Source organism: Chrysemys picta, chromosome 3 (genome assembly GCF_011386835.1).
Source record: "Chrysemys picta bellii isolate R12L10 chromosome 3, ASM1138683v2, whole genome shotgun sequence".
NCBI lineage: Eukaryota > Metazoa > Chordata > Testudines > Emydidae > Chrysemys > Chrysemys picta.
The window spans coordinates 188,455,116-188,481,737 of record NC_088793.1 but is presented as its reverse complement, the minus strand read 5'-3'; the positions used below and the strand labels follow the sequence as shown (position 1 = coordinate 188,481,737).

General features: G+C 42.8%; 1 protein-coding gene across 3 annotated transcripts in view; it reads left to right on the top strand.

Moving 5' to 3' along the window:
* The window catches only part of BCL11A (BCL11 transcription factor A), a 101,603-nt gene that overhangs the window by 63,312 nt on the left and 11,669 nt on the right, over window positions 1-26,622 (top strand). The window contains exon 3 of one of the 3 annotated variants that reach the window (XM_042857233.2): window positions 24,650-26,529. In XM_042857233.2, coding sequence (XP_042713167.1) covers window positions 24,650-26,529 — 1,880 coding nt within the window. Of the gene's footprint in view, window positions 1-24,649 lie in introns of all 3 variants that reach the window. The other 2 variants (XM_008179024.4, XM_005305652.5) reach the window with 2 other exon arrangements.

Genomic DNA, 26,622 nt, shown 5'->3' with positions numbered 1-26,622 from the left:
TCATTCCATACTCTCTTTTAGGAAAATTTGGGATGATGCGGGCTCTCGTGCTTTGCACCATTGAAGTCAATGGGAGTTTTGCTATTGAATGCAGTGGAAGCAAGATCAGGGTTTGTTGCGGGGGACGGGGAGTTAAGACTTCTGTGTTCTAATTCCAGCTATGCCACTGAGTCACTGTGTGAGGTTGGGTAAATCACATAATGTCTCTGTGCCTCTACAGAATGAGGAGAGCATACTTACTTAGCTCACCTGGCTATTTTGAGTCTTAATTAAAGAACATTTGTAAAGCACTTTGAGGTATTTGGATGTAAGGTGCTATAAAGGACAAATTCTCAGTATTAATGTTGTTATTGATTTATTATATTATTACTAAAATAATGCTGAACACCATGAAAGAACCACAGATGTAATGCTCTAGTTTTTCAATAGCTATAGTTGCAGCAGTAGACAGGCAAATGGTGGAATTAAAACTAAGCCATCTATTTTAGAAATGTTCACTACTCTTAAACTCGGGGAGTGGAGAAATGGTATGTTGAAGGGATTGTCTGTTTATCATGGCAGTCCATATTGTAAGGTTTATAGGAATAACAATGATAGTAAGCTTTCAGGTATAGGAATTGTCATTTTCTTATCTGCACTTGCAGTGCCTAGCTCAATGGGGCCCTGATCCTTGACTGGGGCTTCTAGGTACTACTGCCATGCAAATAAATAAAAATAATAATAATTAATAATAACCTGAAGAATTCACTTTAGATGAAATGCTGGCCCTGGTGAAGTTATTGACTTAATTGGGGACCAGGGGTTTCTCATTTATCTCTGATCTGATTGTGTAGTGTATCACAAGGATATTCCCAGGCAGCAATGTTACCTCTGGGAACGTATTCTCCATTAGGGAAGACAGCTCCCCAGTTTCCATATTGGCAGCCAGAAAGTCACTGCACAGAGTATTAGCCTTATACTCTTTTTTCTTCATATTACATTGGTGACCTTCTACATCTTAAATGCCAGACAAGACTGTCAGCTTCAGCCCTGCACTAAGTGGGTGAAATTCCACCGAAGTCAGTGGACTGCCCTTGTTTACCAGGGCAGCTCCCAGGATGGGGTAGGAGGTGGGGGTACAGAATACAGGTAGGACATTTGTCCCAAGCCTGGTTTTTGATGGGGCTTTGCAGTGTCCTCATGCGGTCTGTGCTTTTGGATGGAGAGCAGGCTGTCTCTCACTGTTGGCTCACAGACTTCCCTGGCCCTAGGACAGCCCTGGCTTTCCCTGCCCAGGGCCTATGGGATGGCAGGTTACAATCCCTCCAGGTAGCTGCAGAAAGAACCCTCTCCCTCCGTACTCCATTCAGTGTGAGTGGTCTAGGAGGGTTGTGTGTTTTGTTGAGCCAGGCGTGAGTGAGGGGTTGAGGGGGGCATGCCAGGCACGTGTATGTGGGAGAGAGGTGGTATGATGAAGTATGTGTGTGTGTGTGTGGGGAGGGAGTGTTGTGACTAACCAGTGTTTGTGAGTGTGTGTGAGGGGGCTTCCAGGTGTGAGTGGGGTGTGAGTGTCTGAGGAGGGGTTGTGAATGGAACATGTGCAGTGTGGGGAGCACTGTGAATGAACTGTGTGTAGGGGATGTACCAGGTGTTTGGATTCTGTGTGTATGTCCTGCGTGGGGATACTTATGTGTGGTTATGTGGGAGGAGCCTGGGAGGCATCAATCTGTGAGACATGAAGGGGGTAGAGAATGAATGAAATGTCAAAAGGAGGCACAAAAGCATAAACCTACTACTGCAGGGGTAGGGTTACCATATTTTGTGCCTCCAAATGGAGGACACTCCCCGGGGGCCCGGCCCCGCCCCCAGCCCCGCCCACGCCCACACCCCAACTCCGCCCCCTCCCAAAGTCTCCGCCCCCTCCCCTGCTTCCCGCGAACATTTAATTCGCGGGAAGCCTGAAGCAGGTAAGGGGGGGGGGGAGGGGGAGGAGGCGCGGCCCAGGCTGGTCCCCCCACGGCTCCAGCCTGGGTCGGCTCGGGCCCTGGGGTGCCGGCCCCGACCGACCACCCCCCGGCTCCCAGCCCCGCGGGCCCGGCGCACCCCCCGGCTCCCCGACCCCGGCTCCCGGCCCGGCGCACCCCCCGGCTCACGGACCCCGGCGCACTCCCCGGCTTCCGGACCCCGGCGCGCTCCCCGACCCTGGCTCCCAGCCCGGCTCCCCGACCCCGGCGCACTCCCCGGCTCCCGGCCCCGGCTCCCCGACCCCGGCGCACGCCCCGGCTCCCAGCCCCGCGGGCCCGGCGCACACCCCGACCCCGGCCCGGCTCCCGGCTCCGCGGGCCCGGCCCGGCTCCCCGACCCGGCTCCGCGGGCCCGGACCGGCACCGCGCCCCCCGGCTCCCGGCCCCGCGCCCAGCCCGGCCCCCTGCACCATGCCCCCGGCCCCGGACAAGGAGGCCCCGGCCGAGCCTCCCGATTTTCCCGGACATGCCCGGCTTTTGGGGATTTCCCCCCGGACGGGGATTTGAGCCCCCAAAAGCCGGACATGTCCGGGAAAATCCGGACGTATGGTAACCCTATGCAGGGGACACTGATACACTTTGTCTTCTTTTGGTGCAGAATATACACCGCCTGTAGTATGACAGAGACAGCCAGGCCCGCTGATGGAGGGTCGGGGGGGGGGGGGGAGGGAGGGAAGGGGCAAAGGGCGCAATTGCCCAGGGCCCTGGCCGATTTAAAAGGGGCCTGTACTGCAGCGGCTGCCACCGGGAGTCCCATGCCCTTAATCGCCCGGGTGGGCCACTGGGCTCCTAGGTGTGCGCGACTCCTCCGGGCCCCGTGGGCTGGTGCGATTGGACAGTGCGGTCGGTCCCGGAAGTGATGGATTCGTCACTTCTGCCCCGAACCCCTCATCCCCCTAGGGATGGCCCTGGCCTTGTGGCCCGGAATTGCTGTCAGCCTGGAGACAGCTAAAGATATGTCAAATAGAGGTGACCCAGTGTTATGAGAGTTACAATTACAGGGTTTTCTCTCTTAACTTTTCTTACCATGGCTGTTTGTAATTAGGGCTAATCCTCCCTTGTAAGCTTCCCTTTCTGGGATACTCCCCATGCAGGCATATAGCAGAGGTTCAGCCCTGCCCAAGCTGCAGATTCCAGAGATACCTGTGGACCTTTGCCTCTGTACTTTCACTAGACACCCCAATGCCCTGTGGTCCCTGTGCAGTGTAGCTCCTTAAGGACTTGGAACCCTTGGGGGAAGCCAAGGAGAGACTTCTGTGAAGCCAGTGGAAGGAGGTGGCACTTTCTCTTCGTCCTCCAACTGAGTTCCGTAGATGTGGGCTCTCTTTGCTAGCATAAGTGGAGCGGGGAATGAGGCCTTTATTTCCTTTGTCAGTGTATTTGTAAGGTAAAAAGGTGGTGGGGGTGGCAGGGAGCACAAGAACTATTCTTTACTGAGCGTCAGAAGCGCTCAAGTGGCCCAATACAAGATGTGAGGTGCAGATTCTGATGCCCTTACTCTGACTGAGTAGCATTTTCATCTTCAAATTGTCCTGTTGGAATCAATGGAGCTGCTCGTGGAGTAAGGTGATATTCAACTTGAATAGGAGTATTGTAACATGGGACAGTGGATAACATGAAAGACTGTACAATTAATCTGTCTATGTTTTTGTTTTCTGATACTACCTGTCACTGGTATCTAAGTGCTGGCAATTAATAAGAACATAAGAACAGCCATACTGGGTCAAACCAAAGGTACATCTAGCCCAGTATCTTGTCTTCTGACAGTGGCCAATGCCAGGTGCCCCAGAGGGAATGAACAGAGCAGGTAATCACCAAGTGATCCATTCCTTGTCGCCCATTCCCAGCTTCTGGCGAACAGAGGCTAGGGACACCATCCCTGCCCATCCTGGCTAATAGCCATTGACGGACCTATCCTCCATGAACTTATCTAGTTCTTTTTTTAACCCTGTTATAGTCTTGACCTTCACAACATCCTCTGGGCAAAGAGTTCCACAGGTTGACTGCGTTTTGTGAAAAAATACTTCTTTTTGTTTGTTTTAAACCCGCTGCCTATTAATTTCATTTGGTGACCCCTGGTTCTTGTGTTATGAGAAGGAGTAAATAACACTTCCTTATTTACTTTCTTCACACCAGTCATGATTTTATAAACCTCTATCATACCCCCGCCCCCACTCGTCTCTTTTCCAAGCTGAAAAGTCCCAGTCTTATTAATCTCTCCTCATACAGAAGCCATTCCATAACTTTATCCAATTCCAATATATCTTTTTTGAGATGGGGCAACCACATCTGCATGCAGCATTCAAGATGTGGGTGTATCATGTATTTATATAGAGGCAATATGATATTTTCTGTCTTATTATCTATCCCTTTCTTAATGATTCCCAACATTCTGTTTGCTTTTTTGACTGCCGCTGTACATTGAGTGGATGTTTTCAGAGAACTGTTCACAATGACTCCAAGATCTCTTTCTTGAGTGGTAATGGCTAATTTAGACTACATCATTTTATATGTATAGTTGGGATTGTTTTCCAATGTGCATTACTTGGCATTTTTCAACACTGAGTTTCATCTGCCATTTTGTTGCCCAGTCACCCAATTTTGTGAGATCCTTTTGTAGCTCTTCACAGTTTGCTTGGAACTTAACTATCTTGAGTAGTTTTGTATCATCTACAAATTTTGCCACCTCATTGTTTACCCCTTTCTCCAGATCATTTATGAATATGTTGAATAGGACTGGCACCAGTACAAACCCCTGGGGGACACCACTATTTCCTTCTCTCCATTCTGAAAACTGACCATTTATTCCTACCTTTGTTTCCTATCTTTTAACCAGTTACCAATCCATGAGAGGACCTTCCCTCTTATCCCATGACAGCTTACTTTGTATAAGAGCCTTTGGTGAGGGACCTTGTCAAAGGCTTGCTGAAAATCTAAGTACACCATATCCACTGGATCCCCCTTGTCCACATGCTTGTTGACCCCCTCAAATAATTCTAGTAGATTGTATTTTTCCTATAACAAAATGCTTATCCTGGTAAAAGATGGGGCCCTCTACAACCTATATCAGATGCTTAAAAAGTCCTTATTTTAATTTTATTCTTCCCCACCTGTCAAATCTTAACCCATGCCTACCACCAATCCTCTATTTCTTCTTTGAATGATGGCCCATACTGTATTCCTCTGAGAGTTATGTGCATGTACCATGTGCTTTTGGGAATGGTATATATCTATTCTCCCACCCTCATGACAGCCAAAACGTTGTTTCTCACCACAGATGAGTTTTCCAAGCTAATGGGCCATATTCATCCCTGGTGTAACTGCAATGATTATCTCTCCTATCCCAATATCCACATGGAAAAAGTCTTTTGTTCAATAGGAAAATAGACACTTCCATGCTACAGGAAGTACCAGAGCCAGATTCGGCCAGTGGTGTTTCCTGACTTCAGTCACCATAGATTCTGGTGGAAGATGCTCTTTGGCAAAGTACCTGCAAGCTACTATCTGCTGAGGTGTGGGGAGGGGGCACTGGAGAAAAGTAGGACCTAAAAGTGAGCGTAACTGACTGGAGAGGAGGCATGACCAGTATAGCCAGAGGGTATGCTGATTAAGCATATCTCTTCAATAGTCTCTTCCAGTGAGGTTCTCCAGTGTATTTTAAAGCTGTTTTTACCCAACAACAACCTTAAGGGAGAGATCTCAATCTACTGTCCCTTGAAGAAAATCCCTCTGGAGTGTAGGGAGCTTCCCTCCCTGGGTGGTGGTTTACACCTCTCTGCTTCATCTAGCTACTAAGTTAATACATTTTTGGATCTTCTGCAAGATGTTTTTAATGCTTGCCAAATCTGCTAGTAACAGAATATTTGGATTGGATTGTAAAAATTATTGCCACTAAAAACAGTTAAATCTATCTATATATCACACAAAAGTTTTGGCTACAAGAACAGCAACAGTGGGCCCAGCTTGCAATTTATTAATGTATGTATTATGTTTGAGTTAGAAGGGGAAAGATCAGACAATACATTTATTTCTAAAGGCTGAGATAATGTAGAGATCTATGTGAAATCATTGCCGAATCATATTAGTGGTGGAAAATATCTATTAGATCATCTCATCCATTTCTCTGCCAATGCTGCACTGTTCCCGAAGGTTAATCTTCTAGTGTCTGCCACTGAGTCACTGTGTGATTGTCGCATGTCACGCGGCCATGGGAGTTTCACCACAACTTTCAGCTTTATTTCTTGTATTTCCATAGAGAGGTTTTAAATTTTTTGTTGTTGTTAAGAAAGGTTTCCTCCAGTTTTGCATTTCAATTTCTTTCTCCCAAGTTGCGTCTGAGAGTCAAAACAACAATAACTGCTCTTGTCTGTTATATAAAGATGCACATTGAAAGAGTTGTAAAAAATGTAAGTTCCTGCATGAACAAGAACTCTGTCTTGCTGGGCCCCAGTGGGACTGGTGGACTGACGGCTAGCAGGTGCTGTGGGAGAGCCTTGTGTTGGTTTGTGGCCCAGCAACCCCTTTCCTGGACAAGGTGTGGTTATCTAACTGGGCAAGGAGCAGCTCCTCAGACTCACTCTGTGGGCAGCAGTAAGGCACAGCTTTGGAGCTTTTATGCTTGTTTATGTAAATACAATTTCTACAAATATGTATTTGCTTTGTCTAGAAAGTCTCTGTTTAGACAGCTTCATAAAGGCTGATTCTTTACCTGGTGCTGTAATAGTAAGAACTGTTTTAGGGCCTGGTGTCACACCCGCTGAACAAAGTGAGCCCAATTCACTGTTACCCTGCACCTTGTGTAGGCATTTATGCAAGTGCAAAGTGGAGATGATATGCCACCACTCTGCTTGGCACTCACTTCGCATGAATACAAAAGCACACGACGGCCCAAGGGGAGCAGGAGCAGGCCTTAAAATAGTGATCACTATGTATGAGCAATAGATTATTTTCTGAGTTACACACCTTTTCTATTTTAATAAATTTCCAGTAACAATTAAATCGTTCCCTAGACGAGTCACATGACACATTTCATTATTTAAAAATCCAAGCGGCAAGCATGCATGCATATGCACATGCACATGCACACACACACACAGCAAATAAACAAATACAAAGCTCCCATTGCCTTCAGTGGGACCAGAATTGGGCCCTTAAATTTAGTTTACCTGTGTGTATAATTTAACACTGAACTCTCCAATTGTTTCTGCACTTAGAGAAACACAACAACAATTCACTACTGGGCTAAGCAATTAGTACACCGAGTCTTTTGTATGTCTGAATTATGACCTTCCCCCTCTGCAATGTGGTCTGCAATAAAAACATGGACTCAATCTCGGTGCAGGTGCAGCCTCTGATACCTGATGTAGAAATCAGGAAGCAAAAATCAAAGAGGGGTTTCTGTTCCACAATTGCTGCAGTTTCAGTGCAAGCGAGTCAGTCTCCGTAAAACACTTCCCTTTCTCATGAGTGCTGCTCGGCGAGATTTCTAAATAAACGAGTACCCTGAAGTTTGGGCTGAATGTGACACCCACTAAGAAAAAAAAATGGAAATTAGAGCTATTTATAGTGGTAAGCGAATGCCGATTTCATCAGCTTTTGTTTAATGTGAGGAAACGGAGTATACGAGTACAGTAACCTTACTTGTAACTTCTTGCTTAAGCTGGCAGGAGTGATTGAATTCCCTGACACTGTAAAAGTCTGGACAACCCTGCCAGCTTGTGGAAGGTCAGTCCAACAACTGTCACATGGAAAAGCATCAAAAGCATGAGCTGTCGATAGTGACCTGCATTTGCAGAAAATCCGAGGGCTTTCTAATTAACTGAGGATCTCTAAATTAGAGCAAAGCCGCTTGACAAGCCCCCTCATATGCCTTAAGTGTCAAGGCGCAGATAATCATTACATCTAACAAGCTTCTGATTTTTAACAGTAGCTATGAGACTAAATCAGCTCATAATGGCTCAGTTTCAAAACGTTTCAGTGCATTTTTCATCTCTTACTCTGAATTTATATTCTTTGTTCCCTGCTCAGATATTCTGGTGCTTTTTCCTAATTTCAGGCTTTACCTCACAATGGCTCCACTTCTCTTAGTCAGGCAGCTCATTTGCTTGTCATTTCTCACATATGAGCATCCATGTTGGTTAGTCATGATTCTTTTCAACCAATACATTTCACAGATTCTCTCCGTCCTTCCACCCCATGGCGAACAAGGAAGGGCTGCAGAGTTGATGTCATTCTGTAATTAAAAAAAAAAAAAATGTAGACTCAAGCACCTGTCTTGCAAGATGTGAGATGTAGTTTTACTTTTAACCCTCAAAAATTCAGTATCTATAGATCTGCTGGATTCTGATCTCATTCATTCTGTTTCTACAGTGGTGTAACTCCACTGACTTCAGTGGAATTGCTTCTGATTTACACCAGTTTAAGGGAGCTCAGGCTCAGGCCTGCAGAATCTGAGCTTCTCCTTTCAACTTTATTCATAGTATGCTAAGAGGATAAATATTTAAACTGGCTCCATCATGCATGCTGGAACAGCTGTACAGAAAGTGATGGGGGGAACTTGCTGCTGACGTGGTTATGTAACTCCCATCACTAGTAAAGAGACAGGCATACGGCACGCGCAGAAAGATGGCAGGATAGACTCATATGTAAGTAATAATAAAGAGCAGATAAATAACATTCAGGAAGGAAGAGAGTTTACTCTTTGGGACTTCTCTGCATGTGTTTATATTCAACTACTTATCCATATCCTTGTAATTATTGAAATAAAATATAATAAACCTCGATGCCTAATTTTTCTTCTAAAAATGTTCACAAAGTAATCAAATCCCAAAGTGCATATTGTCTTCCAGTGGCTTTGTCAGTAAATCAGATTTTTACCATTTATCTGTAAAAGTTAGATTTAAGCATCCTTACTGTAATGTTTGAAAGATGAACATTTGTTTCAGTGGATACTGTGCCAATCAATAATCTTCCAGTTTGACTCAGCTATCAATTATTGCTGCAATTATTTATCTAGTTGGATATTTAAAATGTCATCAGAAAGAGATGATTACATATTCCAGAAAGCAAGGCACTGTATAATCAGATGAACTGAATCCAGTTAAATGTAGTGTGGTACTAACTTGTCCTTCAGAGCTGAATTCTGCAGCCGCAACTGAAACAACAGCTTTCTGCACTGTTGTAAGGAAACAGATCTTAACCTTGGAACACAGTATGTTATTGGGGTCGGATAATACTTAGATAGAGGAGACCTTGCAAGCCTGGAAATTGAATCAGCCTTACTGACATAAAGAAGCATTTTTTGGTATGTTTTCATTGGATTTCATCTGCAAATCTATAAATAAGAAATTCTTCTCTTTATCTTCCTTTCTGTGACTTTAAACTCCTGAAGCCTGAAGCACTGAATTTTAAAATGCCCCTTTTGTGTTTCTTGACTGGATATATGGTAAATACTCAGTGTGCCCTGAAAATGCAGTAAAGCTATAGAAATTCCTTCATTCTCACATTCCCTAAACCCCACATATTCTGAGCATTATATCATTTTCAACTTCAAGGATTCTTAGATTACAAAGAGGAGGCAGAATAATACAAACAAGACCATAGAACTTTACGATATCTTTTGTCCTCTTTACAAAGAAAAAATTAAGAACTCTCCTAATACTCTGTTGTGCAAGTACAAAACTGTCTTCTGTAAGGGTCAGGTGCAGCCCTTGCTGTAATTGCAGCTCCTTTAGTGACATTGAACTTGTTCAGGGACATAATAAGGCTTTGCCTTTCCAACAGATGAGCTGTGGACAGAGATACTGATTCTGGGGACCTGCAGAACCCCTGGCCAAGATGGCCCAGTTTGGCAGATGGTGCCAGAGTAAACCTGGGCTGGTGGAGTCAGCTGCTGTCTGAGTGCACTGATTGGCAAGAAAGGGGAAACTGAAGCAGAGGAGGGGCATTACAAGAGGGAAGGAGAGATTGAGAGGATCTGTTTGGGAATGCAGGGGAAGAAGAGATTGAGAAGACAGTTAAATAGCTGTACCCCAAAATCCTGAAGTTGACCCTCAATTAGAATTATGATCTACAGAAGCAAGCCCAATCTAGTCTGAAAAAATGAGATCAACATTATTCTCAGGTGAGCATTTTCCCGTAAAACTTTGGCACTGAGAACATTTAACTGGGTAAATTGAGTTACACAGCTTGTTTGAGCAGCACCAGGGCCTGTATATATACCAGAACTTCTCCCCACCCAATGTCACCTTGATCAGTGCAGCTCACAATACCCGTCTCCAGCCTCGGCGAGAATGTGGCTTTTGCAGTCACAAGGGAGCACTGTGGGGCAGCTGTCAGAGGCATTACATCCAAGGGAAGATGTAGTTGTAGCATGCACATACCCACATTAGCTTTAACCTAGCGAGTATGGGTAACAATTGTAGTGAAGACATGGTGGCATGGACTAGCATCCTGAGTATGTATCCAGGGTCCCTGGCAGGCTTGTACTGGGGAGCTAGCTCACGCAGAAGTCCACACTGCCACAGCTTCACTACTAGTATTACCGCTTTAACTAGATCAAAGCTAGTGTGGCTATACCTACCTACGCTACCATCAGACCTTCATTTGCTGTGTAGACGTAGCTCTGGTTGTAGAATGTTCAGACATTCAGAACACTCCCTCCAGGAGTGGCAACTACTATGCTATGGTTGCAATGGGCACTCTCCTTAGTACTGGTTTCCTAGTTCTAGCAGATGAGGAAGGGCAGTAGGGTCCTGGCCAAGACCACCATGCAAGCCCTGCCTTGCGATCAAGTATTACAAGCAGCAATATTCCAGCTGCCTCCTGAGTGAATGTATTGGGCTAAATTCATCGCAGGTATAACTCCATTAACTTAATACACCAGGGATAAATTTGTTCTGTTCTGTTTACTAACAAAATACAGTGTGCTATGCAACTCTATGCTTTAAACATGTACTACAAAAGGTCTGTTCAGAGGTGAAAGAAGTTATACTTATTTAACAGAATCTGGGATGACATTAGAGAAACAGAAAATGACATGTAAAGTATTGCAGTGCATTCGCTACAAAAATAAATAAATAAATAAATAAAGGCAATAAGGGACGGGCACTACTTCTATATAGATTTACTCCAATGTACTTACTCCAAGTCGCTCTAACAGTGACCAGTGGTGTGAATATTCCATCCAGTGTCTCTCCCAGTGAGCAGAGATTGAATGATTTCAAAATGTCATCTCTGTTTGATTTCTCCAGGAGTGCCCAGTGTATTGCATTAGCGTCCTTCAGCAATTTCCCATAGCGTTTAATTGGGTAGTAAAGCACTAATAGTTATGCTCATTAATACAAAATCATGTGACTATGTTTCTGATCCTGTATTTGTGAGAAGATATGTTGTTACATATATATAGTATATGGGCTTTTAATATAATGAATATAAATAATTAATAATTAAAACTAAAATAACAGTATTAGCAGTTTCAAAACAAAATAATGTAAAAGTTGGGACTTAAACCTTTAGAAAAAAGGGAATATGGAATGAAAGGCTAGAAATCTAGATCTACCTTTCCCTCTGTGTTGTGCTGAGATGTTGCTGAGGTCAGAAAACATGGCACGTTCTTAGGTGTCATCATATATGTCTTTGCACCTCTGGACAAAAACACTGTTAGTGAAGGATGGGCATGACAACATGAATGTATTTCCTGCTTTCGTGAGATAACTCAAACCCATAGAACCAAATTTTCTGGGTGCTGCCATTGTGCATTTACATGGGTGAGTGCAAATGGGCCTTTGTGTGCACACTCCAAGACATCCCATCCATTTGCACTTGCAGCATGCAGTTTGCTCGTGTGTGTGAAATGAGAGCATTGACATTTTTGTGGTTGTCCCTTTTTACTCATGGCCAAAAATTTAGCCCATATAACTTTATGATCAAATCTTGTAGTCGTCCTATTGATGTCAATCAAAGTTTTGTTTTACTCTAATTATTTGTATTATTGTAGCATCTAGTGATCACCATTGTGATCAGGACCCCTCTGTGCTGAAGACTGTATAGATAGTGGCTGTTATAGATAGTCCTTCCTCTGAAGAACTTGCATTCTAAATGGACAAAACAGACAAAGGAAGGGTAAAGAGCCTTGCCTAATGTCATACAGTAGGTAAATGGCAGAGTCAGGACTATAACCCATATCTCCTGCCTGCTAGGCTACACCATATCCTTTAGACCATACTGCCTCTTGAATAAAGCTTGCCGCAATTAGCATAATTTTAACATGCATTTTTATGCTTTAGTATCCTCTGTCTGGTATTCAGGTTCAGTACTGTTGCTGTTAGAAGGGAAGAAAAGATTAAAAGAAAAAGGGAACTACCAGAAAGAAAAATAGGAAACAATTCATCATATAGGTGTATGAGAATGAGCACAATTATTTGGAACTTCTCTGTAACTATATAATTACACTGTATTTAAAAAGTGAATTATTAACTTGATTGTCCCTAACAGCCATTGGGTAAATACATAATTATGGATTGTTGACACAGGGTATTGTTTACTGCATAATCGGGTGACTGCTTTGAAGGAGCTTTGATGCTCTATCGGGTCAAGGCTTACATGAGATTTCTTAGTTGATGGGTCATTGACCTGATAGACCATAATGACTTCTGAAGGAGAATGTATCTGTCTATAATGTGTAGATCTAGCTAGAGGAGTTTTAGTTAAGGCCCTGTGGGTGTCACTCCTGTTTAAAAGTCCATTCATTTAAAATGATTATAAAATTTTAAAGGAAAAAGAAAACCCAAACTGGGAAAACTTAGTCATTGCAACAGTAATAATCATTTTTGTCTTTTTAAATAGCAAAAGTGATCAGATGGCATTAGGGACTATGGGCCCAGTCCCGGAAAATCCTTACTCATGCGAGTCGTCCCGTTAAAGTCAGTTGGAAGAGAGCTGGAAAAGAATCTGCACGTCAGGGTTTGATCACTTTGTGAATTTTTTTAGAAGTCGTGGGCCAGATTATATCAATACTGAGTTCTGCTTACAAATCTGATGGTACGATATAGTCCAATATTAGACTCTATAGTTTATATTTTGAATTAATGGGAGTGCATATGTTGAAGTCTGTCTGTCTTTCTATATTATTTGTATTTCTCTGTGACCTTAGTATTTAAGTACAAACTACTTATGTTTGCCGGATCTTATTTGTTCGAGAAATTTCTTTTACAATTTATTTCAAAGCTGAATTTTAAGCACCAAATTGTTGTCTGAACCCACCAACTGCAATTTGCTTCCATTCGCTGGTAATCGAAAAGTGACAGATTTCCACCCCCAAGTTTTAAAAAACACAAAATCATTCCCAGACTGGTATCTTACTTGCCAAGTTGGAACCTGAAGCAGTTTTTTTTTGTAGCCAAATAATAATCGCCTTGAAAATGGTGACAGACATTGAGGTCAGGCCAGTATCACTGGCAGCCCTACAATGCTCCTGAGGGACAGCAGGAGCCATCTTCTTTTTGCCACGCGCTACAGCTCAAACAAGAGATCAGTTTCAATTCTGGTCTTTGTGTAAAATTAGGTTTTAGTAGATTTTTTTTTTTTAAGCGAGTAAGAAAAAATACAAAGTATTTTGACACTGGAAGTAAAATGTACACCCACAAATTTTCTATTTTCCCTGGAAGGACCTGATCCCACACACATTGCAATGGACTGGAGTCTTTCCATTGACTCCAATGGGCATTGGATCAGGCCCAAAGCTAAATGTATGCTTATTTATGCAGCTTTTTTCCTTTGTTACTATGTGAGGTGTAAACACGGGTTATGTTTCACGTGAAAATAATTCTGATTCTTCTCTCACACCAGTTTTACACCAGTGTTTTTCTGTTGACTTCACTGATGTTACTCCTGATGTAGGGCTTACTCCAGTTCTCACTGACTGGAAGTATTCCCATTGCCTTCAGTGGGCTTTGGATCTGGACCTTGCGCTTGCGGAGCTGAGAAGAGAAGTGGGCCCATTCACTTTATCGTTAATTAGATGTCCATAGAGCTCTCGCCCTTTTGCTCTTTGATGATGCTGTGTAGTTGTTCTTTTGAAAAGAAGAGGTAGCACTAGAGGGACCATACCCATTCCTTGTTCCTTTTCCTAGTTCCTTTCCCCGTTCTTACCTTCACTCCAAATAACCCTAATTTTCCTTTCCAGGCTGTGAGACTTTAAATGTATGGCAGGCGATAGGTTCTGTTTTCCTTTGACCTTCTCGATAATAATGCTGCTGTCTAACTTTAAATAGTAAACCATTATCAAACTGCAGCCGGACTACTGCACGGCCACACCCCTTTAACTTGGAAGTTGTCTGCCTCTTCCCCTGCAGAAAGAATGTCGGTTTGCCATAAGGGCTGCACCTTAAATAGGCAGAAGTCTGCTTTCCCTGGACAAAGGTAAAAGGCGGGGAGTCCGGGAAAATAGACTTGTGGCTGCTTGAGCTTGGTGCTTGGGTGTTTATTGGATTGACTTTGGAATTCTCTGTTTGGATATCCTTCAGGGAGTCACCTTACTGCAAGTAGCACCCTGTCTGTTTTGTGTTCCCATTCCAGAGAAGGAATAAAAGGCATAGTCTTTCCCACCTGTACCCTGTAAGCCTGTTTTTTCCTCCTAATGAATTAGTAGTAGTTGTTCTGCAGCACAAGTGAAAGGCACTCAAATACCATAGTGATGGGCGTGGCAGAAGAATCTGAACAGAACAGAATAATAATACTTTAGGCTCTGTATGAGAGAAGGCCAAGTAATACTGTTATCAGGAAATGTAAAGAGATATAATCAATTTAAAAGTAATATTTTGTTTAAATATAAAATCCTTGTCTGCTAAGTCATCCTTCCAGATATTAAAATAGAAAGATAATTACCACCATTATTTGCTTTTTTATCATTTATGCTGCTTGTATTTTTTCAGTTTGGACAATGAAAATAAAATATCTATAACGCTGGTCAAAACTTTTTGCACAAAAAGATTTTTTTTTGGTATAAAAAAATGGCCTTCTTTGAGAACGAAACATTTTTCAGAAAATTATTGAAATTATCAAAATCTGCTTTTTGAAATGTTTTCTGTGACATCTTTCTTGAAATTTTCTTGAAATCACTTTAGAAATTTTTCTTTTCACAAAATCTTGGCTTCTAGTAAGAAGTGAGTTTTGGATAATTAAAAATTTCAGTAACGATTTTGCTGAAGACATCAATAAAATATGGATCAAACAGGTCATGGAAAAATTCATCAAAAACAAAACGTGGAGCTACGTTGACTTCCACAAAATGAAACAACTTTCAGATTTTGATATTTAACACAAAATTGTTTGTTGTTTTTCAATCATTTCTACTGCTCAGTTTCACTTTTGTTTATAATCAGTTTCTAGTGGACTTTACTTTCCAATTCTCATAGGCTTTTTTTTTAATATGTACACTAGAAACTGTACTTGTTCATCCTGATCTGCTGTTGCATAATTTTCTCATGTGTCTTACTTGTGTTTTTCCGTTAACATTTAACGATGATGGTGATGATGATGATAATAATAATAATTAATAGGCATGATTCACTGCTCCATTACACCAGTGTTGAAGTCAATGGAGTCACAGTGGTATAACAGAGTAGTGAATCAGACCCAATATTTACTAAAGGACCTCCTGCCAAAAAAAACAGTGCTATACAGAAATTATAAATGCATAGGTTACAGAGAAATGACCCCCTTGCCCTCCAAAACGCCCAACAAAACAAAACATACCACCACTACCACCAAAACTCACAGCCACTTATAATCCATTTATGATGGGCCAGTATAATAATGTGTCTTTTGCAATCTGCTCAATCACAAAGAAAAATCATTATTCAGTTAACTAAGGAAAAAAATTCATTGAACAATTACAGTTTCCCTCATCTAAGTCAATGCTGCTAACTACTAGGAAAAGATGACTTATGAAAAGTGGGTATTTCCTCCTCAGTGCTTACAAACAGAAGTAGGTTGCAGAAGGCTCAGAGGGTACATCTACACTGCTGTTGGGAACATGCCTTCCAGCCTGGGCATGCCTCCACTCGGGCTAGCATGCTAAAAATAGCAGCTTGCATGTTGCGGTATGGGTGGTGGCATGGGCTGGTTACCTGAACTCGGTCCCAGAGGGGCAGGCGGGCAAGCAGGCTTGTACTCGGGCAGCTAGCCTGTGCCACCACCTGTTCTCCAATGTCCACACTGCTGCTTTTAGAGAGCTAGTGTATGTCTGGGAGGCATGGTCCTAGTGGTAGTGTAGACATACCCAGATTGAGCAAATCTGTCTTCAGTCTCTGTTAGCTTCCTGTGTCCCAGTCGTTTCAGTTCTAAAGTTTTAGTTGAGGGATTTCAACAGCGTGCATTTCCAAAGGAAAAGATATTTGACAAGCCAGATGGAGAAGAGATGAATCAAGTACAAGTGGTAACAATTAACTCTGTTTCCCCTCCACCCTCTTAAATACTGTAATGATCCAAAATTTATCAGCCTAAAAGCAAGCAATCATTTGATATTAAAGCAGAATAAAGAAATTCTGGTTTAAGTTCAAACTGTTCCTCAATTTTTTGTAAAGAGGGGAGGAGGGTGAAAAAGTATTTGTTATAATTTTCACATATTCAAGTCTCAGTAACAGTCTATTTTTTGCATGTCTGATAACAAAAGATACATGTGATCTATGCAGGCGCCTACAAGAGCAACACACTATTGTAGTAAGTAACCTTGTAATGAAAGGAACCTTTTCCTATAAACCCCAGTTTTGCTAGGCAAATGTACCTTTTATAAGGAGAACAAGGTATATTTTGAACTGACTACCCCACCACTATGGGCTATAATGACAACACTTTCATGTGCTCTTACTGCTAAGCTCGTAGAAAATATGCAGCGGCCTCATTTAGTGGGTATTCATTGCTTTTGGGAAATCAAGACTTGTCAAGGTGTCTCCAGTTAGACACCAGAAATTGAGTCCTCCTCCCCCCAAAAAACACCCTAGTTTTGAAAATTGAGATAATAATATTTATCCACGATCAAAATACTTTTTTCCCCCTTTCATAATCCCCACAAACCAACCACAGCAACAGAGCATCATACACTACCTCACTGGGGCCTGCAATTTGACACCCTTTTACATACCTTTAGACCTGGGAAATTGGGAACTGTCCAAATGATCATAGCAGATCTAATTCAATCTCATTTACACCAATGTAAAAGTAGAGCGAGTCTGGAGTCTCTGGTGCTACTTCAGATTTCTGCCATTATCCTAAGAGGTGCTGAGCACAAGTCCCACTGAGACTGGGTGCTTAGCACATCTCAGGGAGATGGAGAAGAATAATTTTTCCAAGATTCTTGTGGAGATCTCACCTCTTCCCGGGTTTCTGCAGCACTCACTTGCTTTACTCCTCTGGGGCTTCGTGCATGGAGAGGTGGGTTGGCTGAAAGCAGGTCTTGGCGGGCATGCACATTGTCTCCCCTGGCACTCAGAGCAAATGTCATTGTAAAGGGTATTGAGTTCAGGCTCTGTTATAGTTTCAGTGCCCTCCCCTCAGTGGGATACCCCTTCATGGCTCAATGGTTGAAGAACCCCAGGCAGCACCAACTGCAGTGGAACATGAGGCAGAGCTGCTATTCCTTTTGGAGCCTCCGGCCTGGTTGACACTAAAAAGTTAGGTCAACCTAGTGATGTTGCTCAAGGGTGTGAAAAATCCACGCTACATCGATGGAAGAGTTCTCTGAGGGAGGTGGATGGGAGAACCCCTCCCATTGGCATAGGTAGTGTCTACATTGAAGCGCTACAGCTGGCTGCTACAGCTGTGCAGCTGTAGTGTTTCAGGTGTAGACAAGCGCTCAGAATCAGCATGAAGTCACAGAGCCCCAAATGGTCTGGGGGCTAGAAGCATTGCTTCTTCTACAGAGGGGCAGACCTGCCCCACCAATGGAGAGAACTCTGGGAAGGAGAATCCTTGCAGAGGTTTCCTCCATGTGCATCCCCTTTCAGGATGGGAGTTACTGGGATACAGTGAAATGGCTCTCCTACTGGGATTGTGGAAATGCCAGGCCTAGCTGTACCAATTCATTTTCAACATCTCCCAGAAGTATAGAGCTCCAAATCCTGGTCCATCTGGAGTCTGGTAGATTTGCCACTGACTTCACTGGGACCAGAATTTGTCCAAGGGGAATGTCGGTGGCTGTAAATGGAATGCTTTGCAATCTCCACAGGCATGTAGTCTGTCCCTCCCCTTTTACTATCCTCCTTTGTGTGTTTTTGCTTGTGAAAACTCTGCCAGATGATGGACTGAGGCTTGTATTTCTTCTACTATAGGGTATTCTGGAACAGAATGTAGCCAGCCCATATGATGCCCTACCATAGGTTTTGTATTGTGTGCATGTTTAGTGCCTTAATTTGGGGTCCTGTACAAATAAACTTCCGCATTGTGGATGCGGAACCTCCAGTCACATCAATAGGACCCCGCATTTGTCATTTCATTGTTATGGCTCGTAGAATGTCCAGAGATGTGTATGTGCTGTGATAAGCTTTTATGGATCTAGCTTTTACTTTTAAGAATTGAAGGACACGCTTCCCAAGCCCACTGACATATACATGCATATTATTCCATTACTCACTTGGCACTGGAAGCATTCATATGCCTAGCTCCAGAATGAAATTTTTTTTCAGCAGTGGCATCTAACTGACAGCTTCTCTTCCCAGCTGGCCTCTTCCCCAGCTCCTTGTCTGGCTCCACTGCTGGTGACCGTGGACATGCCTATGGGTATGGTTCAGAGTCAACTATATTGTGCTTCTGGATGTCAACTTCCTTTGACTCATGTAGCAGTGTAAAGCATTCAAATTTGCTCCACTAAATACATTTGCGAGTACAGCAAAGAAGAAATGTCTTTTTAAAAAAGCTCTGTTTAGTGCTAAAAACAGATGCGCCTTCATATCTTATTGAGTAAATGTGTCGACTGCCCTTAAAGGCACTCAAATGCCAATATACATTCCATTCACTTGTTAACATTTTTCACATCAGGAGTTTAAATCTGTCACCCACACATTCCCCAGTTAAATCACCTCTTTATTTGGGGAGGGGAGGGGGTTAAAGACTGAAGTTTTGTTACTATTTTAGGGAGATGGAACTATTATTTTAGAAATGCTAAATACTATTCTACGAAAGTGCAATGCAGTTTCTTAAGATCTGTAACTAATAATTCGCTGGATGAGATGTAAAATAAATTGGCAATTGTCTTCAAGTAAAATGTTTATTTAATATTTTTCTAAAGAAATTGGGCCAGTGATGTTATTGGGCCAGGGTTGAATTTAGCTCGTTGTGTTTATTTTTTATGTAGAATCCCTGCTATACAGTAATTCTCCTAGTTGTGGGACAGAAGAGTTTATTTCATCAATAAACAGTGTCACAGACAGCCACAAAGCCACAGAGCAATGTACTGGCACTGCATGGTGCTGTTTTCATCTGTGCAGCATGTCATGGTGACATGTCATCTCTACTGATGCAGCAGTTTGCTGTAAACCTCACAATGCAATATCAAAGCCTCTTACCACAATTCTTTTGTGACTCTATGCAACTCCCTTGTCCACAGTGGGCTAGATCCTCCACTGCTTGGTGCAACTGCAAAGTGGGTAAGGGGGAAAAGGTGGTAGCATGCTAACTTTGTGCTTTCCAGAGCTGCTGGGGCCTCTTTGGCTACCAGCTTGAGTTAGAGCAGCCACTCAACTACTCTAACTTAGGTTGGCATGTAAGGGCCCGCAAGGGGCCATTCTGCTGGCCAGGGAACACTGGAGAACAGCATGATTCGGCCACACACCCTCCCATGCCTAACATGCCTTCTACATTAGGAAGGCTGATGGGAGGGGCACAGCTCAGAGAAGCTATAGCATAAGCCAGAATCTGGCCCAGTATCTCCTCTCTGTCCTCATCCCGTTAGAGGCTGTTAGGAGTGAAAGTGAAGTGCTTCTCTTCTCTCTCTCTCCCTCCTTCTGTTTCTTTGTAAGGGCAGGGAGGAACCCAGCTGTCTCCAGTCCATTGAGCCAACACTCTCTGAGCTGTTGTTTGTGTTTCCGATCAGCACTGTTTGCTGTGCCTGAGACTCCACCCTGGGACCTGGATTCCACAGGAGAGCGTCCCGAGCTCTGGGAGCCCTTAGGCTGGAGATCATGGTTTCTCCATGGCACAAGGTGTAATGGAAGTGGCTCCTCCTCTGAAAGTGGCTTTGCAGAATACATGTTCACTGCCCCAGAGCTGAACTCAAAATGAGTGTATTTTAAAAAAAATCATGAAGGAAATTACAAAGGTTTTTGTTTCAGGTTTCACAAGTTCCCCTGAAAGCTTGTCTGGGTTAACAGTGGGTTAATACACTAGTCCTTCCACGCTGAAGACTTGGGCTCAAGCCCTGCTTGAGTCCAAGGTGCATTTGGTGGTGCTCTCTCTCTAGACTATCCTATATGACAGGAAAATGGGAGTATTTCTGCCTATCTCATCCAAATCAGTACAATGCTGCAAGATGGAATTGCAGCACTGCTTTGCATGGGATAACATCATGTATCACACTCACAATGCAGTGCCTGAACCAGCCCTCAGGTTTTGTGGAACTTCTATCCAGTTTCCTCCTCTCATGTTCCTCCTCTCTATTTTGGAGATTTTTAAGAGCAGGTTAGACAAATACCTGTCAGGAATGGTCTAGATAATACTTAGTCCTGCCACTGGACTAGATGACCTCTCGAGGTCCCTTCCAGACCTATGATTCAATGATTCTATGTTTTATGATCACATACCCTTAAACTGCTACCTTTACTCATGCCCATATCCTGCCTATCTTTCCCTTCCTAGGCTAACTTCTCACCTGTGTGTGGGATTTCATGGTGTCTCTAGTGACCCTAACAGGGTGGACTATGGTGGGACCCATTAATGTGAAGATCCAAGCCATGCCTTGGCCCATGGACCATCAGACTTCTGGTCCAATAATTTTTTTGTTGAGGTAGGGTTGGTGGGAGGCACTGCTAGAGCATATTGAGGTCTGCCAGGGTACTGCAATAATGGCAAGGAAGAAATCCAAGAGGGCCTGAAGCAGTTTGATTTATTGTGCAGTGTCCTTTGATTTGTTTGGTGTGCTTTGGCTGGGTTGGATATGGGCTGCATTTAGGTTTAATCTGTCATTTTATCCCTCTAGTGACCATGAGCTCTGCATGGGGATGTCAGAACAATGGGTAACTGGAAACAAATTCAGCCATAATCCATCTCTCTTCAGATTTAGCCTGAGAATGGGTATCGAGTAATAGTTTAGTGCATGTATCCTGGCCAGACCAAGAGCACTCGCACAATAGCCCCAAACCCAGGTTTATTACCGGATCACCAATAATCTGAGTGGCATGAGGTGCATAGGGTCTGGGTGGATCAGTGGGGTATGCACTGAAAGAATCCTGGTCCCACCCTGCGATACCCTTAATGCATCTCAATGAGTGGAGACCTTTAGTAGTGTGACTGAACCCCATACGTTTTGGAGGTGCAGGATTGGGGCCTCCTTGATTCCACTTGTGGTTCTGGCTTGTCAGGGGTGTGTAAAAACAAGGGTTTGGCCTGACTTGTTTATTCACATTTTTACTTCTAGGTCTTGATTTTGTCACCCTTATTAAGAATGAGTAGTACTGTGCCCTTCAACTAATCCCACTAAAATGAATGGGTCTAACATGTGAAGTAAGTACTGGTTGGTGTGAGAAAAATTGGAGGCCTGCCCCTACTCCTACTGAAGTCAATGGGAGTTTCGTCATTGACATCAATGGGAGCAGCATAGTGTCCAAAAACAGGAACTTAGCCTGACTGAGTGGGAAAATAAGGACTTTTGTACCCAGAATGTGGTGGTTTAAATACAACTCTCACTCCTTCGGTGGTAGTATGTGGATTATTGCCATAATTCTTATAGTTTGGCAAGCCTGCATCAGGCTGGAACATACCTCTTGGTAGTAATATGGTCAGTCAATAGCCTTCATTATTAATCAAGCACTAATAGACAAATTAGAAACTGTGTTTTTTCAAAGCAGGAGGTAAATCACTGGTGGATTTTAACTGTTTCACTGCTTTGTCTTATTTCCTATTTTATATTGCTCCATTGAAAATGTTAGATTGGTTAAGATTAGACAAGTGATGTAAATAAGCATTATTTTAAATTTAAATTATTATCCTGATTACCAAACATGAATGGTGAATTGAAAACTTGTTTTTCTTCAAAGCAAATGAAGAATAATATTACATTTTACACTTCAGTAAATCAATGTAGCCCTAATTTTGCCATGCAGGAAATCAATTCTAGTCTTTATAACAGTCGAAGATGTTAGGAACAAAGTAATTTTGCAAATGATGGCAAGTAACACATTTATTGAAGACTGTACTTTAGGAATTTAAAATTTGTGAGTACTATAATATAATATACTGCACTGGTAGGAGCTGAGTGAAATACAGATTATATGGTGAAACTGTAATGCATCATTTGCTATTAGTGGACTGGTAATAATTACCAGTTTCAAAGCAGCTTTTTCCATGTAATCTTTAGTCTCAGTCGTAACAGCCCTTCTCATTGACATTATGATTACACTAGCTGCCCTTATGATCTAGAATATCTAGTTGATGGGAATACTAAAATGTGATAGTGAAAACTGTATGTTGTATCCTCATTATAAGATAAAATGCCATTTTCTCTGACCTAATATATAAAATAGAGAAGCAGGGGTAGCATTATATTGTTAGCATACTGTAGCCTGATCATGTAGTTTGAGGTATATTGTTAAAAATTTCCACTTTATGACAGCAAAATAAATGAAATTTTCACATTTAAGTCTTTATGAGCACAGGAATATGAAAGTCCAATTGAATTTTGTTCTATTTCCAACAGATTTAAATATTTATCTATGCCTGTATTCACGGCACACGCTAAACACCGTAATGCATTTTATTCAAATGCTGGCTTCAATTGAAGAATGAAATGTTAAATATTATTCCAAGGGCTTTTTAAGTGACTAAAGTGTTAAATGCCTGCTATCAGTGGTTGAATCTCTTTTTACTCATCCAATTCAGATTGTCAGACTAAATGTATAATAATAGAGGAACCTGAAGGCACCAGGAAAAACGGCTATGGGTCACTATAGCCAGAACTATAGGCTGCCTGTCTGTCATATTCACAAATCATTATTCAATACATTATATAATGAAAATATTCTTATAAAGCTTTTTCTTTTTGTTCTTTGAAATGAGGAGGAAAACAAGAAGGTTGCTTATAAAATGATACTAATGTCGAAATTTTCTTTCCAAATCTTTCTGTCCTCCCTCCCTCCCCCTCCACATTAGGCAACTGTTTGAAACCTAATTTAGGCATCTACCATCTAATTTTGTAAAGAGGTTTTAACCACGAGTGGGTTATATTGAGTGAGATTATAAATGCATCGTCAAGTAAATTACAGGTCAGACCAGGAGTACATTATGCAGTCAAATACCATTGTAAGCCTGGCTTGTTTTTGAAGACCGTTATATTTTTGTTCCGGAGCAGACCTCAAGAGCTTTTGTTTTTAAATCACTAGCTAGCAACTCTATGAGAACTGTCAGGTTGGATTGAACATTAATTTTTGTTCTCATCTTTGTTCTAATTTCAATTTACCAACAGTTATCAGTGAAAAATACTTACTCTGGCGAAACTGGATTATTCTTAAATTTACAGCATTCAATAAAAATACACTTGCCTCCTCCAGATTTCATATGATCCCTTGCCTACCACCCTTCAGAAGTCATTCATTTTCCTTGTTTTGCAATATATTTAGTTGTGGCTGCTTTCTTGTGCCATTATTAATTAGCTTTTTGTTTAGTTATTTATTAGTCACTTGCTCTTTTATAATGTCCGGGTTATCTCTGAAAATAAATGATCATGAATTAGAGTTAGTTTGCTACTTGCCAAAGTGGCATTTACCATCCTCAAATTCTTTTCAGGGCGAGAGAAATAATGTGACTCCAACAGGCTACTACCCAGATATTGGACTAGCTGAACTGCATCTTTCTGTTTCTTCGTCTTCCTTTTTTCTTTTTCTTTTTTTCCCCCCCACTTGAAGCTGACGCTCTGCTAAGGGCATGAGATGTTGTCTAATTTTCTACACATTGTTAGTCTCTCAGAATAATGAGGAGGATGATAATCTAACATTTCTCATCTTCCTTAGCTATCGTTGCACTTTGGGCTGCTTCTTTGAACTAGTGTATATGTTTTTGCATTATACCTGTCATAAAATTATTTTTAATTATTTTTTTTTCGTTTTAAATATTAGTGAAGTAAGACCAAGGTATCTGTGGAGCCATAATTAGAATGAATTTACTGAATCATCTTTTTGATGGATCTTTAACACTGTTACCTGTTCACATACTCTTCTGTTTGTTAGGGAAAGAAAAAAGGCAGGAAGTCAGTTCAGATTTGCTATGGTTAAATGTGCAAACTCCCCTCCCCCATAACTACTCATTAGTTAGTATTCTGTTTCTCCCGTTTAGATTTAATGTTAGGGAAAAGAAAGATTAGAAAGAAAAAAACCAACAACCATCAATCATTGATAAGCAATTCAGTGATTAAACATTTATGTTGCTGTTGTATTATTTTGCAGGTAAAGATGAGCCCAGCAGCTACACGTGTACAACTTGTAAACAGCCTTTCAACAGTGCATGGTTTCTCTTGCAACACGCACAGAATACTCACGGATTAAGAATCTACTTAGAAAGTGAACATGGAAGTCCCCTGACACCGCGGGTTGGTATCCCATCAGGACTAGGTGCAGAATGTCCTTCACAGCCACCACTCCATGGGATTCATATTGCAGACAATAATCCTTTTAACTTGCTAAGAATACCTGGGTCAGTATCAAGAGAGGCTTCAGGTCTTGGAGAAGGGCGTTTTCCACCCACACCTCCTTTGTTTAGCCCTCCCCCCAGACATCATTTGGATCCACATCGCATAGAACGTCTGGGTGCAGAAGAAATGGCTCTTGCAACCCATCACCCTAGTGCCTTTGACAGGGTGCTGCGACTGAACCCCATGGCTATGGAGCCACCAGCTATGGATTTCTCCAGGAGACTTAGAGAGTTAGCTGGAAACACCTCCAGTCCACCATTGTCACCAAGCCGGCCCAGCCCTATGCAAAGGTTACTGCAGCCATTCCAGCCAGGCAGCAAGCCACCATTTCTGGCAACACCGCCCCTTCCTCCTCTTCAGTCAGCCCCTCCTCCTTCCCAGCCTCCAATAAAATCCAAGTCTTGTGAATTTTGTGGGAAAACATTCAAGTTTCAGAGTAATTTAGTAGTACACCGTAGAAGCCACACTGGAGAAAAACCCTACAAGTGCAGCCTCTGTGACCACGCATGCACTCAGGCCAGCAAGCTAAAGCGTCACATGAAAACACACATGCACAAGTCATCCCCCATGACCGTCAAGTCAGATGACGGGCTCTCCACAGCCAGCTCCCCAGAGCCTGGAACCAGTGATCTCGTCGGCAGCGCAAGTAGTGCTCTCAAATCTGTCGTGGCCAAGTTTAAGAGTGAAAATGACCCCAATATGATTCCGGAAAATGGGGATGAGGAAGAAGAAGAGGACGAGGAGGAAGAGGAAGAGGAAGAAGAGGAAGAGGAGGAGGACTTAACTGAAAATGAAAGGCCAGACTATGGCTTTGGCATTAATCTAGAAGCAGCTCGTCACCACGAAAACAACTCCAGGGTTGGTGAGGAGAACCGTTCTATGCCAGACGTCATGCAGGGGATGGTCTTGAGTTCCATGCAGCACTTCAGTGAGGCTTTTCACCAGGTCCTCGGAGAGAAACATAAACGAGGGCACCTGTCTGAATCTGAGGTACACAGAGACACTTGTGATGAAGACTCAGTAGCTGGAGAATCAGATCGCATTGACGATGGCACTGTTAATGGCAGGGGGTGCTCGCCTGGTGAATCTGCCTCTGGAGGTTTATCAAAAAAGCTGCTCTTGGGTAGCCCCAGCTCTCTGAGCCCTTTCTCAAAACGCATTAAACTTGAGAAAGAGTTTGACCTGCCTGCTACAGCTATGCCTAACACAGAAAATGTTTACTCCCAGTGGCTGGCTGGGTATGCTGCCTCTAGACAGCTAAAAGATCCATTCCTCAGCTTTGGAGACTCCAGACAATCGCCTTTTGCCTCTTCCTCAGAACACTCATCAGAAAACGGAAGTTTGCGCTTCTCCACGCCTCCAGGGGAGATGGATGGAGGGATCTCAGGCCGCAGCGGCACGGGAAGCGGAGGAAGCACCCCACATATTAGTGGCCCAGGCCCTGGAAGGCCTAGCTCAAAAGAGGGCAGACGCAGCGACACTTGTGAGTACTGTGGGAAAGTCTTCAAGAACTGTAGTAATCTCACTGTCCACAGGAGGAGCCACACAGGCGAAAGGCCGTATAAGTGTGAGCTTTGCAACTACGCCTGCGCCCAGAGTAGCAAACTCACCCGGCACATGAAAACACATGGTCAGGTGGGAAAGGACGTTTACAAATGTGAAATTTGTAAGATGCCTTTTAGCGTGTACAGTACCCTGGAGAAACACATGAAAAAATGGCACAGTGAT